The sequence below is a fragment of the Neofelis nebulosa genome, chromosome 11 (assembly GCF_028018385.1).
Source record: "Neofelis nebulosa isolate mNeoNeb1 chromosome 11, mNeoNeb1.pri, whole genome shotgun sequence".
Classification (NCBI taxonomy): domain Eukaryota; kingdom Metazoa; phylum Chordata; class Mammalia; order Carnivora; family Felidae; genus Neofelis; species Neofelis nebulosa.
In genome coordinates, this window is record NC_080792.1 from 80770098 (window position 1) to 80792742 (window position 22645).

Genomic DNA, 22645 nt, shown 5'->3' on the forward strand with positions numbered 1-22645 from the left:
AGAACGTGGTCTTTCAGGCTCAAGCTGTGACTGATCTGGGAGCTCTTCTGCATGTGTATCCGGGGGCAGGGGAGAGAGATGTTTCTGAAAGGACACACGAGGACAGGACTGAACGTGGAATCAAGGGAAGCAGCTCAATACTCATGCTGCAGTTCTGGCTTCAGAAAAGTGGCTCACGTCCATTTCCTTTCCTTACTTGTATCTTAAACCAATTCCATGAGGTATTCATATCCCCCCTACAGATGGGGCAATTGGGGCTCCAAGAGCAAATTATTGCTTAAAGGCTCAAGACCTAAAGTGCAAGGAGGAAGACCTAAACCTAGGGCCTCATGCCTCACCTCCTTTCCCTAATGCGGAACACCGGGAAGAGGGCTGAGGATCTCAAAGATGTCCCAAGGAGATGCCTCAAGAAGTCAGAGTGCAGTGGGGACAACCACAGGGGCAGGCAGGCGGATGTGGGCGCACAGAAGGCCAATGGCTGTACTTCCATTTTCCCCGTGCCTCTTGCACCCCTCCGCTACCTTTCTGCTGTTGGGTGTACGCGGGACATCTACTCCCTGGAGAGAGGGAAAAGTTCCACCAACAGAAAGCCGGAAAGACAATGGAACAGAAAGCAAGAGGACAGCAGCCTGAGGAGCAGCACCCAGACAGCATCTGCAGACCCAGCATTAGGTCCCCCCAGACCCCCCCGACCAGGAACAGGCACTACGTGGGCGCTCGAAATTGAATGCTTACAGAACATTTCCCATAGGACCAGGAATCTGTGTTTACACACTTTGAACAATCATCACATCTTACTTTTTGCATGATTCTTTATTGACCTCAGAATGTTCCTTAACTTACCCATGTTTGGACGTCTTTCGTCAATGAAATAGCACATTTCCTAAAGTCAAGGACAAGGTGTTCCACTACTTTTTTGCTCAGAGCTTGAATGTAGCAGGTGCGCCACAAATTCTTAACGAACACACGTACTGTGTACTATAACGAACCAAGGTGTGCTCTTCCCGTAAATGCTTGTAACACTCAAGAGGAAAAAAAAAAAAAAAAAAAAAAAAAAAAAACAGAGGACACCCCTTCCTCCCAGAGCAGGGAATGCCAAAAGAAGCAAACTTCAAACAAGAGTGAAACAAGCTCGATTCTTTCCCATGTCAGCTCCTCTCATGGTACATTCAGCCAGCCAAGCAGACGTGAGACAGAACGTGTAAGACTGCTTAACCTGGGGGCGCCAGGGAGCATAACTGACTTCAAGGAGCCAGCTGGGGGTTCCAGGGAGTATAACCGACCGTAAGGAGCCAACACTAATAAGCTTAACTACAGGTTGTTCGTTGGCCACTGGAAAAAAGATGTCCCAGCTTTACCCAACTGCACCTCTGGTCTCTCTTCCCCAACCCCTCCACCATACCCAAGGATTATCTGAGATGCATGCTGGACAGCAGCTCTCATGACATTACATCGATCATCAGCAAAAGGAGGAACACTTAAAGATGATTTACTTGCACCTAAGACAGAGCCTCACCTGCGTTTCGAATCCTCTCTTTGTACTGCTGATCTAGTTTTTTCATCCTCTTCTGATATTCCTGTAACGTACCTGATTTTGAGATGTACAAAATAAAAGGTATTTTGAAGATCAATGTTTTACATTTTAGTTCCTAAAATGATCTTATAGTACCCGCAGTGACTGTTTTAATAACCTCAAAGTAAAACACAAACCAAGGAAAGGCACAGGCAAACAGAACGAACTGCTCTGGTTCTCAACCAAGGCCAACAACAGAAATCACCCCACCTAGTGGATTAAGACTCTCTAGCAAGTGAGAGGAAGTCAAAAGGTGCAGGATTGAAATGATTCTGATCACCTGCTGCCACTTTGAGTCAATGGGCTTCCCTTTCCTGAGCTCATTCTTCTTCAGTAAGGCCTAGAACTTTCAGTAGGACCATCCAGTAGAACTTTCCCTACAATGGTGGAAACATCCTATGTTGCACTGTCCAATATGGTAGCCACTAGTCATATGTAGCTATTGAGCACTTGGAATGTAGCTAGCACAACTGAGGAACAGAATTACTAATTTCAGTTCATTAATTTCAGTTCATTAAATTTAAACAGCCACACATGGCCAGTGACAATTCTGGATAGCTTGGGTATAGATTTTCACCAAATATCTACTCGTGTCATTGCTTTTCCCTAAAGCAGCCAATTACACGGGTCACTATTATCATGGAAAATATTTTCCCGATCGTGACATATTTGCAGGGTATGTTAATGGCATCTTTTTCAAAATCCCTCACTCAACCATGCCAGGTATGCCTTATAGCCTTGCTAGAGGAGAATATATTTCTTGCCCCACAAGAAACCCACTGTCCCCATGGTGCTAGCCATCCCTCATGGGTAATCTCATCTACTTCGACCTTCTGCATCTTGTTTAAAACAAATTTAAACAAGAGAAAGTGGGGTGCCTAAGGTCAAATTTCCAGAAAGCAGCGAAGCTGGGATTCAAACCCGTGACGGCACTTGAGAGCCTATGCTCTTAACCTGATGCCGAACTGTCTTTAGCAAGAAACAGCACAAAATACAGTCCACTTCTAATTTACCAAGCAAACGAGAGAAAACACACACAGTAGGGATAACCCACAGTTCGCCAGCAATTAGTTTAGAAAGTACTGTACCATTTCACACATTCTTTGGTAACAATGTCTCTCCCCAAAATGTCTAGCTTTAGGCGCACAGTGTTTTTCAGTTCATGCTCTTCCAAAGGGTCTGAGATTTTGAAAAGGTGAAAATGACTGCTTTACTGACAGAAGCAAGCAAAATGCATACCGGACAGCTAAAATCAGGCAGACCAAATTTTAAATCACTCCCACAGAGGAGTGAAAGATTTCAAAGGTTTGCAATACTAAGCATACTTAGAAGTGAAGGCTTAAACACACCAACCTTCCTGAAGTTGTTGCAACTGTCTCTTGAGAGAAGCCAGTTTATCCTGATACATCCTGTTAAAAAAAAAAAAAAAAAAAAGCCACACTGAAAAACACTAATATTGAATTCCAAAATAATCTACATACAGGAATTACCTGGATTGTTATGGGAATGTCATAAATGTCCTTTAGTGAACAGAGAAAACTGGAGAGTCTGCCAGCTGGTTTAAAATGTACCAGCAGCTAAAGGGATCAGAAAAGGACAAGGATTCTGTGTTCTGGAATCCTAACTCAGTGTTGTAGTTTCCTGTGTTCTCTATCCCACCTTTAGAGAATCAGTCTGAAACCCACAAACATGAAGACCCACAAATTTTAATAAATAAGCAACAATAGGCAAGAAGTTCTAAAGAGAAATTGAAAAGTGTGATGCCATTTTCTTGTGGATTTAGAGGTATCCACAAGAGGTATAAATACACACACAAACGCAGCAAAGGCCTAAACACAGCCCTTATATCAACTCTACAACTACATTCTAAGTTCCAAACGAGTCAGGTTATGCCTTTGGCATGTTTTTCTATGTAGATATCATAGTTGGTACAAACACCAAGTTAATAAACCTTCCTGTCATTTTTAAAAGCACTACCTTCCAGGATCAGAGAAATAATAGTAATTCAGTAACAAAGTTAAAATGTAGGATTTGTTTGCAGCCCCAGCTGGATAAGAACACATAACACACACCAACAGCCTAGTGTGCTATTTTTTCCCCCTCACACCGAATGGATTATAGGCAATTATTCACTCCGCCAAGTCTGTTTGAATGGTGGATTCCACAAATCATATTTTAACAATATTTTTGCTTCTATCTGAAAAACACCCCCACTTTGACACTGACAAAAATAAGATTTGCAACCTGAATGAACACTGTCCAACAGAGAAGCAGCACACTAGCTTTTTGATTGCTCAAGTGAGGGCTGTAAATACAACCCCACTATTTGTATAGGTTGGGGGAAGAGTGAAACACAATCTAGGAATTCCACAGGAGAGCTGATCAAAAGATCCAGGAGAATTCTGATGCACTCTCAAGGCTCACCTTGAATCATACAAGGCATTAAATTTTAATCAAAAATGTTTGTGTATCCAATATATTCCAAATGTTTATTTTCGAGAGAGAGCATGAGCCAGAAAGAAAGGGACGGAGTGGGGGATAGGGGATGCAAAGCAGGCTCCAAGTTGACAGCAGTGACCCTGACGTGGGGCTCAAACTCACAAACTGTAAGATCAGGACCTGAGCTGAAGTCGGACGCTAAACTGACTGAGCCACCCAGGCACCCCCTGTATCCAATATTAAGGGGCACGCTGAATTAAAATATGGTCTCAAAAGAATGCTTAAATATGGTGAGTACAGGAGAGGAAACAAATGTGTAAACTGCACGCAGGAAGTATTTGGAGCCCAGCGTACTAAATTTTCCACCGCAGAGTGCAGTTAACAACGCCTTTGAGTTCTGAATCCGTCTTTGAAAGGGAATATTAACAGACTGAAAAGCAAAATAAATGCAGATTTGGGAAAAGGTACACTAAACTGACTGAAATGGTTTAAGGTGAAAATGGTTCAAAATAAATCGGTAAAAAGCCTGGAAAGAATAAAAATAAAAAGCAAGCACAGCCCACGTGGTCTCTCAAAATAAACAAACAATAAAAAAAAAAGTAATTCTTTATTCAGCATGGGTGGGTGGAATTTAGCTGAGCTACCCCTTTGGATTCCAAAGCGTGAAAAGGGTAACAGAATCCAGATGATGGTCACGAAACATTTGCAAATAGGACCTATAAAAAAAAAAAAGAATGTGGATCATCTGGTTTAAAGATTAAGAATCTAAAGTCAAATCAAAATCCTCAAAATACATTCAACAAATACTTATGGGATATATTTTATACAGTCTTCCATCTGTGTTTACATTAAAACGAGTGGTTTCAGTTTCTCTGGGCACATTTAGAGAAGGCTTGAGTGTGGACGTGGGACAAGTGGAAAGAGCACTGGAGCAGGAGTCAGGGGCCATGCTCTCCTGGCACCCAGCACACCTTCAGCTCTAGGTGGAATAAACAGGACACACCCTTGATGCTGAGTTATGGTTTTCACATTTAAAAAAAACAAAAAGGGGAGCCTGGGTGGCTCAGTCGGTTAAGCATCCAACTTCAGCTCAAGCCATGATCTCACGGTTCGTGGGTTCAAGCCCCACATCGGGCTCTGTGCCGACAGCTCGGACCCTGGAGCCTGCTTCGGATTCTGTGTCTCCCTCTCTCTGCTCCTCCCCCTACCCTCAAAAACAAACTTGAAAATTTTTTTAAATGAAAACGTTCTCTCCTGCTACATGGCCCATCCCCAAGGTTCTTCCAACCCACAGAAGATTCTTTTAACAGGAGGACTGATTAAATATGACAAATTTAAAGGGGGAAATTGCACACGCGCATGTGCGCACACACACACACACAGTCTTTGGAAGCTCTATGGTCAAAACCATACTCAACGTCACTATAAAGATTTCCTGGTCAGTTCTGTATTCCAAACAAGAAATAAAAGATCCATACTCACTGTTCCTTCATTTCTACATAGTCTTCTTCATCATGCTTTGCCAGGTCAGTTTCACTAGCGTCCTCAGTGTCTGAAGTAAAACCAAGGAAGAAAAGCTTGTTAAAATCACAGTTCATGAAGTTGGCATCACCTGACACAGTAACACTTAAACTTCTATAAAATGGATACAGACCTGCAAGAAACCATCAGTGGAAAATATTAGTTACTTCAGGAAAGAAAATACCATTTCCGACGTATACATGGCCGGATTTACGCAAAGAGCTGCCTTTATGCGAAGCGCAACCAGAGAACAGGGTGCATCGGATGTTGGCAGTCACGGTCAAGTCTGCTACTTCTGCAGAAGCCACACTGGCAGGTCAGGAAAAGGAGATGTGTCAGATGGGAAAACTACAGGCAGCCAGGCCTTGCTCAGTACTCCAACCTAGTAAGTACACGCTCTTCTGGTCTATGCCTGGTGTGAGCCCTGTAACGCATTTCACATCACATATATACAAAAGAGAACACAAACCAACGAACTCTAAGAACTGAACTATTTTCAAAGTCACAGCTAAAGGGAAAAGAAAGGAGACAAGATACACAACAAAAACTGCTTCAGAACACATTAGACACTGTTCTTAGAATAAGTAAATAGTGAACTGTCTCATTTCAACAGTCCTATTTGAGGGGGGAAATCAATTCTGGCTTCACTGCTCCCCCTTGTGGGCCTTAACAGCAGTTACAAGTGATTCACATTCAAAATCTCTCCTTAAGGCCCTTCTTCAAATGTAGTTTAAACCAAATGCAGTTAGTTGCTTCAACTTTATTACCTGCACATGTCGCTGCCTTTTTTTAAGGCCGCTGCCCATCCAACTCTCCACAAAGGATTCTCCACTCTTTCAGTCAAGACACCTTCACGGAATTCCTGTCATATGCCAGCCACTGTAGTTGGCACGTGGCACAGTGAGATGAATAAACCACATTCCTCATTCCAGACAGCTGGTTCAACCTTTTGCTCCACAGCCCTGTTTGGTGCCAGAATATTCCACCCATACGACGGTCTCTTTTTTCTCCCCTGGTCCTTTTTCTTTTGTTCCCCTTTCTCCTCCAGGACGTCCTTCCTCAATTCCCTCCAAAACAGTCTTCCTCACACTTACCGAAGTGCAAAGCCCCGTTTGAAAAGCAAGGCTCTGAGAAGCAGTAATGATAATGCAAAAGAGCGTGGAACTGAAAACACAACGCCACCTGGGCACCATCAAGCAAATCCCCACTTACACCTGTGCCTGCGTCCCCAGTGATGAAAACACCCACCGAGTACCAGGCCAAGTACTTTCTGCACAGATCTCCTTTAATCCTCACACCTACAATAGGAAGCCCCGTTACAGCTGGAGAAACTGAGGCGGAAAGCTTAAGTCAGTCCTCTAAGGTTACAAAGCTGGGTTCCGTGAGCCAAATTTACACCTAAGATCCGGCGGATTCTAGGTCCCGTTCTTTTAAGCAAACTGGACTCTCAACCTGCACTGCGCGACCCAAAGGAGGACTGGCTAAAGCATTTCCCCGAAGGTGGAGCGTCGGAGGGAGCAACTTGGGAACCTGGAAGCCCAACTGGGCTTTGCTGTGGTCTCTCGGGAACTAAAATGCAGAGGGCAGCTCAAGGTACCCCACGGAAGTCCTCTTCATTCCCACCAGTAAAGACTTGAGGCTCACCAGGGGCGGTCGGAAGGAGAGGAGCAGAGTCTTAAATGGACCTCCAGCTCTGACACCAGCTCCCCAAGTCCCCCGGTCCCATAACTGTCAGGGTACGATGTCTCCACCACCGCCTCTACCCCAGCGCAGGTGGGGGGAACTTCCTCCCGGCGGCCCCTTCACCTCCCCCAGTCCCGGAGGTCGCCCCGCCCCTCTCCCGTGCACCCCCACCCACCCCCGCAGCGGTCCCCCGCAGCGGTCCCACGCCCGCCGCGGGCTGCTGAGCCAGCCGGAGGACGCACCTTCGTCGGACTCTCGGCCCCGGCAGCTGCGCTCGTCGTCCTCGGCGCTCTCCAGCTCTTCGTCCTCCTCCGGGTAGTACTCCGGGGCCGGCGGCGCTCCAGCCGGGGCCGGAGCCGGAGCCAACAGTCCCGCGGCACTCATGTCGCCACTGGCCGCTGCTGAGCGTGTCACCCGGGGACCGCAGCCGCGCGCCCTGCCGACTCGACGCCCGCCTACCGGCCCCCGAGGGAGCCGCCAACTCGAAGAGCGGCAGCCGCGGCGACCCCTTCCCCGTCTCCGCCAAGCTCCGCCCCGCGCGCCCGCGCTCGGCAACGGGGACCTCGCGCCGGCGGTGACTTCCGGGTCGCAAGCTGTCCGAGAACCGCCTGACTCCATCATCCTTGAGGGGGTGGACGGGCTGCCCCCTTCGCCTTAACCTCAGCCCTTTCATCGCCGTCCTAAAATCCTCACTGGGTAGTGGAGAGGGGCGGAGACAAGTTCTCTAGAATTAGGCAAATCCTTGGACAGGCCTGGCCGCAGCCAGGACCCCGAAGCTGGAAGGCGCTCTGTTTCCAGAAGTAGCCGCCAGGCGGCGCAAGGAGCCAGACCTAAAGCGAGGTCCTCTGTGACCTGAGAGACAGAAGGGTTGAAACCTCCTGTCAGGTGGAGGTGGTCTCTTTAGTTGAAACAGGCTAACGACGTGAACCATCCCATTTATAGGTCGAGAAACGTTGACATCTAGAATTTTCGTGATCATCCGCCCCCCCCGCCCCCCGCCCCCCGCCCCGAGCCTAGCTCCTCCCCTAATTGGAGCTTTATTAAAAGAGAACTAAAAGACAAGGATGCTGATATTCCATCCTGGGGTCAGTAAAATGGTGTTTTCCCAGTCTGTAGGAGTCCTTTCTGTTTGTGTAGGCATGCTCAATAAGGTATTCTCCGATTTTACAGATGAGGAAAGAACGTTTGCTTAAAAAGTGGCAGCGTCCAGTCTGCCTTGTTTACACGAGCACACCCAAGCACAGTATGTCTGTACATTACTGCTGCCTCAGTTTCTTAGAGTACTAATTTTTTAAAAGGTTCTTTTCCCCGTCCAATGACTTGCTAAGTGGAACATTTGCCTGCAGGAAGTTAATTAGGCTAACGTAAGGAACATGATGTGTGGAAACTTAGAAAACAAAGACAGCTGAATACCTGCTTGAATTAATGTGATTCCTTCTGAGTAGGAGATACTGTGTTAGAAGCTTTGCTTGATGAACAAATTTAGGATGTCCTTTGTCTAGTTGTGGGTAGCAGGAAAATGGTTAAAGAAGCTGGCCCAGAGGATGTTTACTTGTACAAAGTAACCCTGCCCCTTATGTTACACCCAAGTCTCCAAAGAATAAGTAACTTACAAGTAGGTTGAACGCAGATGTAAAACCCAGGATGGAATCCCATATCCTGATTCTCAGCTCCCTTGTGACCAAATTCATCTCTGAATGGGACCCTAAAGAGTGTCCTCAAAGTGAAAAAAATGTATTCTCATCCTATTTATTTTGACATTTCTTATTTCCTACCTTAATGAAAATGTTAGCTCTGTTGTAGATTTTTCCTCCCAAGAAAACTCCAGAATTTCTAAAATAGAATGTTGCAGTGTCTTTCCATGACTTCAGAGATCTTCTGAAGCTCCTTCTAAATAAAAGTCATTCTCAGGGCTCACTATATATCCGCCATCTATATTTAAAGTAGGTTTTTAGAACTGTCTCTTGTCCAAAGGATGAAGTCACAGTCTATTTATATTTTAGATCACATCTAAATTATTTGTAATCAACTATATTGAGCAACTTAGGTTTCCATCAGTAGCAATAATCATAGACCAGAAAAAGCACCAACATTTTAGAAATTAGAGTTCACTGATATAATGAATCAAAAACAAAAGAAAAAAAAGATTTGACTTCATTGCTAATTGGTTTCAAGACACTGGAATATTTATCTTGCTTATGTTTTCTATCTTCTTGATTGCAAATAACATCTGCTAATGGTCATGCATTTCTTTTTTTATACGGATAGACACAACTGAACACTGGTAGTGAAAGCTTACTCCATTTTTTCAATCCATTTTGCCAACTGTAGAATTGGTAGGATGAGCTCTTAACTAACATATACTCTTTAAGAGAAGGAAAAGTTCTCGTGATTTTAGTCTTACCTAACCTTTATAAGTTAAATAATTTTGGACAGTTTCTCTAGGCCTGAAAAATCAAGTTCCCTCAGAACCACCATGCATTTTTGGTATTTTCAAAATGCCAGTCACACTGATCAGGAGGCACCTACTTCAGAATTCATCTTAAACGGAGTCTTGCCAGCCTCCTTTCCACAGGCCCTCTCTGTACATCCCAGCATCCCAATTTAAAGGGGAGCATTGTAATTGGAATGGAGTATGATTTTAAAACACTAGGGAAAATCTGTACAGTGTTCAGAACACAAATTTTGTCAGGAGTGAAAGTCAAAAGAGTTATGTTGGCGAGTTTCCTGAGAACAAAGTCCTGTATACATCTGACAACGCTTAGGATCAAATTGTTCCTGAAATGAAACAATTTCTTCACAAAATGCTGAATTGTCAAAGTCCAATACACTTTGGGGTTTATGAGTTAAGGTAGCGGTTTTCAGTTAGCCGTATCGATTTAATCAACATATCCAGCTTCAAAAAATATAAAGAACGGCTCCAAGTAGCACGATGCACTTTTACCCCCGTAAGGTGAAAGGAGTCTGATTACCACAGGTTGCACTTTGACCATTAGTTCACACGGAATCATTAAAACATGTGGCCCTGAAAACGAATATACTGACTAAGCTTGCTGAAGCCTACCGCGCAGTTCCTGTTCCCACAGTCAAAACGATTATCAAAACCCACAAACTGATTATTTCTAAAGTTTTGTCCTTGTACCTCCCAAAATGGGCCCCATCAGTATTGAATGCTTACTTGCTCACAGTATACATCCAGTATAAAGATTTTTTTTTTTCCCAACAGCTTTAAACTGACGTCCGTCGAACGCAACATAAGGGCAACTCCCTTGCCAAGGATATGAAAACAATTTAAATCCAGGAACTATTTACAAGTCCTGGGTGAATAAATGTTAATATTAACCAATGGCAGAATTTCTTAGGAAGCTGAGCAATAATAGAAGAAAGAGGACCTCCTCAAAGGCTCTTCCCTGGTGGTTCCTAGGAATCCCAGGGGTCCTTGGCCTCTGGGAGACTCCCAAGAAAAGCAAAGGCGCAGAGGAGTGCCATGAACTTTGACCCCAGCCAGCACAAACAAGGTTGACCGCACCCCGGGCGAGCCAGCAGGGTAACTGAAGTTGCGAGGTCTTCCGTGTCTGAGGAAACCCCGCCCCGCTCCGCCCCGCCCACCGCCAGCTCCGCCAATCCTCAGGCGCCATCGACCGCTCGGCTACCCAGGCACCTCCAATCAAGTACCTATATCCGGCCCGGGGCCTGGGCCCCGCGGTCAGGGGAGGTCAGTAGAGAGCCTATCGGAGCCAAGCTGGGGGCGTGGTCGGGGGCAGGGGGCGGGCGGACTGAGACCGCGGGGCGGAGCGCGCTCTGCGCAGTCGGGTGCGATTGGCCACCCCTGGCAGGAGCCGCACCTCGGACAGCAGCAGCGGCAGCCGCGGGAGGGTCCGTGTGGCGCCCGGCGGCGACGGCGGCGGGGTCCTGCGTGACAAGAGTGGGACCAGACACCGAGACCGCGGGCGGAGGTCCGCGCGGCCGTACCCGGCACTGAGCGGCGCGACCCGGGGATCCTCCGGGGGACGAGCGGCAGAAGAGCGACTCGGGAACAAGTGTGCGAGAGGAAGCGGCGGTGGCGACGCCGGGCCCGGGAGTGGTGACAGCAGGTCTGAGGTGAGAGCACCGGGGCGCGGGACGGTGACAGAGTGAGCCGAGGTGAGGGGACCCTGGGCGGAGTGAGGTCGGGAGGACTCGAGCGAGGAGAGTTCGGGAGCGGGTTTGTCGGGACTGGGGAGAGGGGACTCGGAGAGGAGCGCGCAGCGCGGGTCTCAGCGGGGACCCCGAGAGGGCTTGGGACAGCGGGTCCAGTGGAGGGGGGGTTCCCCAGAAGGCTTGGGACCTCGGGTGTGAAGGGAGGGGACTCCGAGAGGGGCCGGGACAGCGGGTCTCAGGGGAACCCCGAGACTGCTTGGGACAGCGGGTCCGGTGGGGGGGGGTCCCCGAGAGGGCTTGGGGCAGAGGGTCTGATGGGAGGGACCCCCCGAGAGGGGCCGGGACAGGGGGCCTGGGGTGGGGGTGTCTCCGAGAGGGCTTGCAAAAGCAGGTTTGATGGAAGGGACTCCCTAGAGGGGCCGGGACAGAGGGTCTGGGGGGGAGGGGCTCCCGAGAGGGCTTGCAAAAGCAGGTCTGACGGGAGGGACCCCCCGAGAGGGGCCGGGACAGGGGGCCTGGGGGGGGGGTGTCTCCGAGAGGGCTTGCAAAAGCAGGTTTGATGGAAGGGACCCCCTAGAGGGGCCGGGACGGAGGGTCGGGGGGGGGGGGGTAGGAGGGGCTCCCGAGAGGGCTTGCAAAAGCAGGTCTGACGGGAGGGACCCCCGGGAGGGGCCGGGACAGCGGGTGTGAGGAGGACCCGGAGACGGGCTTCGGAGCGCGCGAGTGGACGTGGGAGAGGGGAGCGAGCCTGGGTCGGGGTCGCCGCGCTGAGTCAGGGACTGCGGGCAGCGCAGAGCGAGGGGACGCGTGCCACCCGCGGGGTCTGCAGTCAGCCGACCTCCTCGAGAGTGGTGTGTGAGACGTGGGACAGCCCGAGCCCTAGTGAGTCCGTGGAGCAGGGATTATGTAATGACACCTCTCCCAAGTAGAACGCAAGGGCCGGAGGGTCTGGCAGAAGCGCACAGATGTTGGCGAGAGCCAGAGGCCGCCTGCCCGACCTCTCGTTGGCCCCTTGGCTTCCCATTTGTTTCTCCGAGCTTGGCGTGGATGCCTCGAAAGCGAGGGGCTCCCTGACCTCGGTAACCTTAAAACCAGGACGTGAAAAGTTGGAGAGGGCTTCTCCAACTCACTACCAACCAGTTGAAAGGGGAAGGGATCCTTTTGGAGCCCCGTGTGGGATGGTGATGGTGATAGACCCTGCATGTCTCATTTTAGCTCAAGGAGCGAGGAAACGTTTTTAGGTTTAGCAGCACTTTGGTATCACTGTTTACAATGCAGGTTCAAAGGAACCAGACACTAAGTTTGACTGTTTAACTTTGCTGTGCTGGAGGCAGTGGGAAGGTCAAACTAAATTTTGAAACGAGGTATTGGAGTCGCTAAGCTAACGGCACTTTGCAATGAGATTTCTCATCCAGAAAAAGCCACCAAGACTGAGCTTCAGGCACAGTTCCAGGACTAGCTAAGGAGAGAGATAAGCCTATTTAAACCAGAAACTGCCCTGGTAGGAGGCAAGGGCGTACCTATTAAAATGCTGAAACCAATAGCCTAGAGCCAAAGGGGGTGGAAATTGGGGGGCAGCCTCCTACTTTGACCGATATGAAAGTTAAACTAATGACCAGGTAGTCGTTCACAATACTTAGGCTATGTTAATACTGCCCTGACTACCTTTCACGTGTTCCCTTGAACGCACACGACTTGTTACAGTTGTACCCAGTAGTTTGGCATTTGAGATTTTTAATCTTTTTCTCTGGGTGTTGTTCCTCCTCACCCCTTCTCTTTGCGACTGATTTCTGTTTTTACAGGAGCAGACTTAGAAACGGGATGGTTTGGGGGAAATAATGGGGAATGTCATTATCATCTCACGGTTAGATATTTTCTTTGTGTCTGGTTTATAATATGTCTTATTAGAAACTTTCAGGGGCACCTGGGTGGCTCAGCCGGTTAAGCGTCAGACTTCAGCTCAGCTCATGATCTCATCCATCCCGAGTTCGAGCCCCGCGTCAGGCTCTGCTCTGTGCTGACAGCTCAGAGCCTGGAGCCTGTTTCAGATTTTTGTCTGTCTGTCTGTCTGTCTGTCTGTCTGTCTGTCTCTCTCTCTCTCTCTCTCTCTCTCTGCCTGCCCCTCTCCCACTCGTGCTCATGCGTGTGCTCACGCCCACGCGTTCTCTCTCTCTCAAAAATAAATAAACACTAAAAAAAATTTTTTTTTAAAAGGAAGCTTTTGCTGTGTGTAATAATTGCCTGTTTCAACGGAGGGGGAAGACCTTATTTCCCCAAGACATAATGGAGAAAGCTTACATAGAACTGCCTATTTAAATCCAAGCCAGAAATTACTGAAGTCACTGTCTGTCATCAGGGTGATAGTAAATAGAGGACCTAAGGTGTGTTAAGTAGGATTATTTCATGTTAAATTTATTTCTCCAGAACCCTCAGCCAAATTCAAGTAAAAAATAAAGTTCATTAATGCAAGAGGTTATTTACAAGGGGCAATGTCTTCATTATGTAGCGCACATAACTTATGACATGGTCTGTGGAAGGACTGGGAATCTCAGTACCAATAATTCTACAAAGTAATAGAAATGTCTGCGCAGATAAGCTCTTTGATCATACTTGTTAGCTCATTTCTGACTGGTACAAATGGTAGCCTCTTAAGACAAAACATTTAATTCCTTATAAGAGAAGAAAGTGTTCTGATACTCCCCTGAGTGATGACCAAAGCAGTCATTTCAGCCACATAACATTATGGTGCTGATCCAGAAACCACGAAGAGAGATTCATTGTAACAGAGTTTTTAGTGATAGAAAGGGCCTATAGTGACTTTTTATTCCTTGGGGTGATGAGTGGGTGGGTAGGAATTCTGTGGGAATTTATTTTCATTAATTTCACAAAATAAAACTACACTACGAGAAACTATAAATATGTGAAGTCATTACACCTATGTTCATTTATACTGTTTCTTTTCAATTAGGGGCACCTGGGTGGCTCGGTCAGTTGAGCATCTGACTCTTGATTTTGACTCAGGTCATGATCCCAGGGTCTTGGGATGCACGCTGAGTGTGGATCCTGCTTAAGAGTCTCTCCCTCTGTCTCCCCCTGCCCATCTCTGTCTCTCTCCCCAGCTCACGCGCTCTCGCTTTCTCTGAGGTAAAAAGAAATAAATAAAAATTAAAAATACACGTGTACTGAAAAGAAGAAATTAAGAAGGAGCCTTCCACTTCCATATGAACTGTGGTTATAGCAACCACATAATTCAAGTCCTTTTTGGTCTGCAGTTCTCGAACTGTTCTTGCTCTTTGTTTGGCAGGATTCAAGGACTACCCACTAAGTACAATACCCACTTTACACTTTTCTTTACCACTTGAGAGTACACAGTCAAACCATTGTCATCTCAGAGTCTGCCTTGATATCTAATTTGTTTTCATGTTTAAGCCAACCTGAAAAATTCTCATTGCTTGCCGGTGTTCATATTCGTTGGTTTCAGTAGCACAGGAGAAGGAAAACTATTGATACTTTTATTTTAGAGTCTCAGTTAAAAGCCTCTTTCCTTCATAATCTTTTCCTCTAGTCTTTGTTTCTTCCCTCCCTGCAAAAAGAAAACAGATTAACAGACAGAAAGAAAGTTTCTCTCTAAAAGTTTTTTTTTGTGACTCCCCTAGAGGAAGACTTCTTTTCAGTCTTCAATGAGATTCAGTGAGCTCATCTTCCATGATCCCGTCAACCAGAGAGGACAGTTTTGAATTAGTATTTTTGAGTTGTGAGATACTGTGCAGTTGCATTTGAGCTTAGGGAGTTTAGGTTGTGATTATTTAGCTTTATCATCCATTTAATTGGTTGCTTTGTTATTTATGAGAATATATTAAAAATTTGTTACCGTTTAGTAAACTCAGACTGAGAAAAAAAAAAAGTGGTATCTATCAGTCTAGCTATCGTTAAAGATATATTGAGTTTATGGCCCAAAATGTGATCTAACTCCTTTCTAAGCTATAGGCATCGAATTAAAAGCAACAACTATTTAGAATTTTTAGGATAACCAACAGGGATTACATTGATAAATTATCATTCCAGCTTTATGTTAAATTTACCTAAAAATTTTTTTTAATGTTAATTATTTTAGAGAGAGAGAGAGAGACAGAGACAGAGCATGAGTGGGGGAGGGCAGAGAGAGAGGGAGACACAGAATCTGAAGCAGGCTCCAGGCTCCAAGCAGCCAACACAGAGCCCGACATGAGGCTCAAACTCATGAACTGAGCGATCACAACGTTAGCCGAAGTTGGATGCTCAACTGACTGAGCCACCAGGCGCCCCTTACCTAAACATTTTAAAAATCAACCTAACGTGTTTTTTTTTTCCATCTGACCTGAGATTTGATAAAGACATCGAATCTCAATTATTTCTATCTTACAAGAGAATGATGTAGGGTCCCGTTTCTTGATTTGTTAACACAGATCATCCTCCTGTCCATTGTCAGCTATTCCACACAGACACATTTTTCATCCCCAGAGCGAGTGAGAAAGAGAATATGCCTTGGAATGGACATTTTATTCCTAGGAAAACCTGTTCCCATTAAACAAAGAGGTGTGGCCCATGTAGCATTAGGTACTAATACCAAGAATTGACATGCTGGAGTCTAGTCTTTGGGACCCTTTCCACTTCACCTGTAGCCTCAGTGAAATAATGGATAGCAAATTCAACCACACAATGTACATTTTGTTACATTTAATATTATAGTGAATTATCAAAGTGCCCACTGGAAGATTTCAGTTTTATTTCCATCCACTATTTCTGATGGACAATGGGATAAACCTTTATTTCCAGATCAAAGTAAGAGTCTGGGCACTATGCATTTATTTTCATATGTTTTAGCTTCTAATGACACTGGCTTGTCCACAACAATCAAGGATCAGGACAATTCAAATAGATTTTGTTTACCCGTTACAATAGATGGCACTAACCAAGGCAGAATGCTTTCTTAAATAAACTAATAATCTAAGTAGTTTGGCAGTAGACACACAAAATAGAATCGTAGTTCATGGCCAATTTTCCATTCTGTTGTGAACATTCACCTTTACTTTTTGAAGGGTGTGTGTGTAAATACTCAAATATTTGCAAAAACCACATATAGTTTTCATTTATTTTATTTTTTTAAACATAACCTATTGTCAAATTGGGTTATATCCAACACCCAGTGCTCATCCCAACAAGTGCCCTCCTCAATGCCCATCACCCACTTTCCCTCCCCCCCACCATCCACCTTCAGTTTGTTCTCTGTGTTTAAGAGTCTCTTGTGTAAAACCACATGTAGGTTTTAAATGATCTAGGTCAAGAATTAATAGCACAGATACAAAATTACAATATTATGCTTCCTGTACCTTTATGTTTCTGTTGTCTCTCGTGTAAAAGTTCTCTTCTGTCATTGCATACCAGTTCCTTGTTGACACCTGCTTGTCGTTTACCAGCCAGTGAGCACTTCAAGGCAGTGAACTGCCAGGTCTTACTCATCCTTGCATTTCCCCATTCCAAGTTTAGTACCAGGCACAAAGTATGAAGGATGCTCTATAAATGTGAATTGAATGAGTGAATGAATTAATGATGAGCAAATTAGTAGATTATGTTTATGTTCACACTTTGTTTCTTACACACCGAAAGAGACAGGGATTCAGTTGGAACACGTGAGTGAACGTTAGCATTATCTATCTCTCGTATAAGAAACAGCATGATACATTGGAAGGAGAAAGGGCCTCACGCTCAGGCAGACCTAGGCATCTACTTTGGCTTTGTCACTATGCCAGCTGGTTTACCCTGGGTAAGTTACTTAAGTCTTAAAGCTCTCAATTCTCTCATCTGTCAAAAAAGAATACATACTTCACAGTCTTCTTATGAGGAATAAATGAAGCAGTTTATGTAAAGCGCCGAGCACACTGACAAGCACATGAAAGTGTTTAATAAATGGTAGCTGCCTGTTCATTTAATCACTCGAAACAATTTTTTTGTTGTTTTTGCTCTACTCCCAGCATCTAATCAGTTGCTAAATCTGATGGCTCCTGACTCCAAAAAGAATAATTAATAGATTCTCATGTAGGGAAATTGAGACAGGGTAAATGACTTCCCATGGTCAGACAGACAGTGCAGACTTGACCCCCGTGACCTAGATCTGAGTTTTCAACTCACTACACTTTCCACTTCATACCTCTCAGTGTTCCAAGAAGGAACTAACGAGGTCCTTAATAAGGTGCTAGGGAAGGACTGCTGTGACAGTCTTCCAGTCTCCTTTTCATCCTTCTTATGCACACGGTGGCTCTCTCACTCTCCCTAAAGCACAGCTCTGATTTTGTCATTCACATATTCAAAACCTTTAGGAATTCTCCATGGCCAGATTTCTCAAACTGTCTTTCAGTTTCTATTGCTCCATAATCTGTGTGTGTGTGTGTGTGTGTGTGTGCGTGCGCGTGCACACGCACGCGAGCATGTGTATCCTATGCCCCCACCAGACCAGCCTACTTACTAACTGAGCACTTACTGACTTGACATCTTCAGGTCTTTTGTTGCTGACCTTTCTCTTCCCTAGAATGCCTTCTGCTTTTCCTTTTTCAGACCTACCTCTCAGGCCATCTTCCGTGAGGCCTTTTCTGATCATCCTCCTTGCTACTCTTTCCTGTAAATTCCTTACGTACTTTGTGTATTTTCTTATTACATTAATATTCTCTCTGATTTTATATGATAGGGTTCATACTTATCTTTTCTAGGTGTCCATCTTTTTAATCTTAAAAGGACAGTGTCTTACACATCTAACCAAGTATCTTGCAACTAGTATCTGCTCAATAAATATTTGTTGAATTGTATTAAATTTAAATACTTAGTTTAGGTTCAAAAGTAATATTTAAATATAATTATTGCTGCCGGTGAACATAACAGAAATAATTCCTTTTTTAAATGTTTGTCTTAAGAGAGAAAGACAGAGAGCAAGAAGGGGTAGAGAGAAAGGGAGACAGAGATCCCAAGCAGGCTCCACACTGTCAGCACAGAGCCTGACAGAGGGCTCGAATTCACAAACTTTGAGATCATGACATGAGCCAAAATCATTTGTTGGACACTTAACCGACTGAGCCACCCAGGCGCCCCAGAAATAATTCTTAAGTGAAGAATTCACTTCTGACCCTCGCACTTGGTAAAGTCAATGCCAGTGCTAGCAAGTATTTGGAAACTTGTATGTTCATATGCAGCTTGATAATATTCCCTAAAGTGACCTTTGACTCTGAGTATTTAGAATTTATTACTTTTGTTTCCTGATGATGTTTTCATCTATAAGGAATGAGTTCTAACTTCCTGTCTTTGGAAGTTTGTTTTCCTTTTTCTAGTTATTAGCAACAAATAAAATAAGATTCCCTTTCATTTGCAACAGAAGGCGGTTGGAGGTTGTTCAACTTGAGTCGGAGGTAGAGTCTGGGAGAGATCTAATACTCTGCTCTTCCAGAGCAAACTTCCTTTGCGATATAATTTGCAACTGTGAGCAAATACTTATTGTTATGTCTACCTTCCATATTGTATTCTTCTCCACAGTGCTTACTACCTTCTGGCATACCAAGTATTTTGTTTATCTTATCTTTCTACCCTACAATGTAGACTATGAAAGCAGAGATTTTGATTTTATTCATTGCCGTATCCCTGCCTGTAGAAGAGTGCCTACCATGTAGTAGGTGCTCAATAGATATTTGTTCAATGACTAAGTAGATCAGTTTGTCTTTGGGAATTCCTCCAATTCGTTGGCTAAAATTTAGGAGGTTTTGTTATTTTAAATATAGGAAGTAAAATCCTGAGGAGGTGTAAGGCATAGCTTGGAAGAGTAGAGTTTACCTGTAGGTTTTACTGTCTCTGGGTTTTACATTTGTCTTTGAGCAGACATGATTTTAATATATTTGTGTTTTATTGAACGCAAACAAAAGCCATTCCTACCACCACACCATATGATTGTGTCTCAGTCTGGCTAAAATCTAAGAAAACTGTTTATTGTAACAAAATCTAATGGAAGCTTGCTGGCATACCTCTTAAGCGTCAGAGGGTAATAAGACCAAAATTATAATAAAATTCATTACAGGGGCATTAGCTCATTAAAAGCACTTCATTTGTGTTTGTTTGTTTGTCTTAGGTGCTAATTTTAACCTTGAAAATTGGTCAGATCGAGCTTCTGGTATTGATTTGGGGTTATCAGTTTTCTGCATGTACAAGTAATTAGATTTGAAATGTGTTTTAAGCCTGAATTAAAAGTACTTAGTCACTGGTGACTCATGGTGAGAAGTTTTTCCTTTTCCCTGCTGGAACATATGCCATTGCCTCCAACCTGGCTTTTTTGAAACCTTGAAAATATAAAGAATCCTACTTTTATGTACTAGGTTCTGGAAAAGTTCCTCTAAGGTTCAAGGTGTCGGCCTTAGTGACAATATTTTTTAATAATGAGCACTACTGTTGACTTTCCAAATATCTGTACAATTTTTTTCATTACTTTATGGGAATTTTCTCATCATATGTGAAATTGTCAAAAGTCTACTAGATAGTGTGTGAATGACCACAAGGACTTTGTTTTGTTCATTATTTTTTTTAATAATTATTTTCATGTTTGTTTATATTTGAGAGAGAGAGCACAAGTAGGGGAAGGGCAGCAAGAGAGGGAGATATAGAATCTGAAGCAGGCTCCAGGTGCTGAGCTGTCAGCACAGACCCTGACGCATGGCTTGAATCCACGAACCGTGAGATCATGACCTGAGCCGAAGTTGGACGCTTAACTGACTGAGCCACCCAGGCACCCCTGTTTTGTTCATTATTGTATTCCTGGTGCCTAGAACAGTGCTTTGTACAGAGAAAGCAATTTACATATTCGTTGAGTGAAGTTACGTATATTCTTAATGATAGCACATCTTAGAAAAATAATGAAAGTCTGTTGATGTAAATTTTCTCCAGCCCTGTTGAATTAGCTAATCGTCAATTTACAATCAACCAGGTTTGGGAGGCTCTTGAATTAGCCCAAGGTAGTTCTGCCCTAACAGCTCTTAGCATTGATTGTGCCAACCTGAAATCTCCCTTAGTGGTTCACTTGCAAAAGGAAGAGTAAATCGGCAACACCCATAGGCACTTGCACCTGTGGGAACCAATGAGCGTCCTAACAGGAAATACTTTCAGCTTGCAATACCCATAGTAATGTGCAGCACCCAGGTCATGCTGTTTTTATCTGCAGTTCCTTATTAGGAGTGTACAACGCTTCTTGAAGCTTTTAAATTTATGTTTAAAAGAGAATGATCTTTAAATTTGAGGAATAAAATGTGAATGGTTATTTTCCTCTTCCTCATTATCAAGGAATTGGTGAGTTGTCCTCCTTTGAGTTCTTTCTTTACCTTCTAATCTTGTGTCCCCTGAAATGTTCCTCTAGCACATGGGGAGAGGGGGAATGGAGAGTACATAAGTGTAATTAAAACTTACACTAGTATTATTATCAATAATCATGGGCGGTTCTAATATTTACAGGATACCATAATGGTAGGTATTGATAGAATTTCATAGATTTTTACCTAAGATTTGTTTAGCTCGAGCGAATTTTCCTCTTTTGTAGGGACTGGGGAAAAAAGGTCAGGAAAAGTTTTTAGAAACTTCTTCCCAAAATGTCAAAACATAAAGCTGTATACATTAATGTAATGCCGTTAACGTTAGCTATCTGACCAGGAAGTACTTTCTTTAAGCCTCATGTATAAAACTGTGCCTATAATAACTTCCTTTCTCGGAATGAAGGTGCTGATAGCGTGGTGGTGTTCTTACAACTTAAGCTGAGCTCAGTTTTATTTTTCCTAATGAAAAAGTGGCAGCTTTTTAAAGAGAGCCATCTCTGGGGCAATCTTAACTTACTGTTGGAGCTAAATAAAGAATTTTTAAAGTATTTAATATGTCGGATTGGAGATGCAGGACGTGCATTTGAGAAGATCTACTGTGAGTAAGCTTCGTGTTTTGTTTTACATTTAGCGTTTTATTATAAATATGGTTTGTGTCTAAACGTTGTTAATAAACTATTTCTTGAATTTCATATGAATATTTATGGCCTTAGCTCAACGTCCAGCTGAGAGTAATCAACCTCAAATATCACTGGATTCCTGTGCTCTATTTATTTTAATTTGTAGTTTGATATTCTACAAATAAATAGTGGGAATTTTTTCAGAAATTGTCTTTTTTTCTTCTAGATAAGTGAGGTAAATGCTGAGCTGCAAACAAAATATCAAAATCTTGTCAGAAGAGTCTTTTAAACAAAAATTTTAAATACAATGAAGGCTATTTTTGTTAAATGGGTGTAGTTTGTGCTTGTGATTGATATTCCTGTAAAACAGTATTTCAAAATGAAGCTACTCAAAATGGCACCCTATTCATCCTAGAGATCTTAAAAAAGATCAAGGCCATGTCCTAATTTTCTTCTTTCCCAGCAAGGGAAAATAGGATAGAAAGCAGAGCAATTTCTTGAACGTTATACCAAATTTACAGACAGAAGAGTCAGAAGATTTGATCACATTTACCTTGTTTTATAATTTTTTTGTTTTGTTTTAGTACATAAGGTTATTTACTTATTAAAGTATAAAAATATCTTATCCATGAGGTAATAATTTATGGGACTACTCTAGCCCATAAAATGAAATTAGATGAAGTAGGAAAGTAAATAATTTTTTTTAACAGCTCGTGGTTTTTGTGTTGAAAAGTTAATGCAAAATATTTTATAAGCCAGGAAAGCTACTTTAATAATTTCTTTACCAATTTCACTGGGCTCTTAGAACAGGGTTTAAATGAAATGTCTATAATCCTGACTTCCAAACTCTTAATACTGTACGTGTTAGATGTGTAAATTAAAGTCTAACAATTGTACATAAGGATGCATTTTCATTCGAGAAGCATTGCCGTGGATGTGACCCATTTGAGGCCTCTAGCCTTCTGATATATAAATAAGGAAATTAAAACTTTCAAATAATCTTTGAAATGTGATGGTATAGAGCGTGTGTGTTTTTTTTAATTTATGAACGTTAAACACTTTACAGTTTATGTTTCAGCTTTTATAGATAGGGAGGCCTTTTATAGATTGTTATATCAGCGCTCCACAAATATCCCAGTCTTCGCTTGCATGGGGGTGGGGCAGAGGAAGTAGGTGGGGCCTCACGGTAGTGACAGATTATTGCAGATTATATGGCTGCCTGCCAAAGCGCCACTAGTTGGAAGAGTGGAAGTTACTAACTGCATCTATTAATTTGTACATGTTTTATTTGTAACCAT

General features: G+C 43.8%; 2 protein-coding genes across 8 annotated transcripts in view; one reads left to right on the forward strand and one right to left on the reverse strand.

Annotated features, from left to right (window-relative positions):
* The window catches only part of SUDS3 (SDS3 homolog, SIN3A corepressor complex component), a 66757-nt gene extending 58984 nt beyond the window's left edge, over positions 1-7773 (reverse strand). Inside the window, exons 1-5 of one of the 5 annotated variants that reach the window (XM_058691658.1) lie at positions 7459-7773; positions 5495-5564; positions 4657-4728; positions 2927-2982; positions 1517-1588 (exon numbers count right to left, since the gene is read on the reverse strand). In XM_058691658.1, the coding sequence (XP_058547641.1) occupies positions 1517-1588; positions 2927-2982; positions 4657-4728; positions 5495-5564; positions 7459-7600 (412 nt within the window). In that variant the 5' untranslated portion in view covers positions 7601-7773. The remainder of the gene's footprint in view (positions 1-1516; positions 1589-2926; positions 2983-4656; positions 4729-5494; positions 5565-7458) is intronic. The other 4 variants (XM_058691657.1, XM_058691656.1, XM_058691655.1 and 1 more) reach the window with 4 other exon arrangements.
* A 3408-nt stretch (positions 7774-11181) lies between these two features.
* The window catches only part of TAOK3 (TAO kinase 3), a 180780-nt gene continuing 169316 nt past the window's right edge, over positions 11182-22645 (forward strand). The window contains exon 1 of one of the 3 annotated variants that reach the window (XM_058691648.1): positions 11182-11317. The gene's annotated coding sequence lies outside the window, so the exon portion shown is untranslated. Of the gene's footprint in view, positions 11318-20268; positions 20708-20779; positions 21326-22645 lie in introns of those variants that run through there. The other 2 variants (XM_058691650.1, XM_058691649.1) reach the window with 2 other exon arrangements.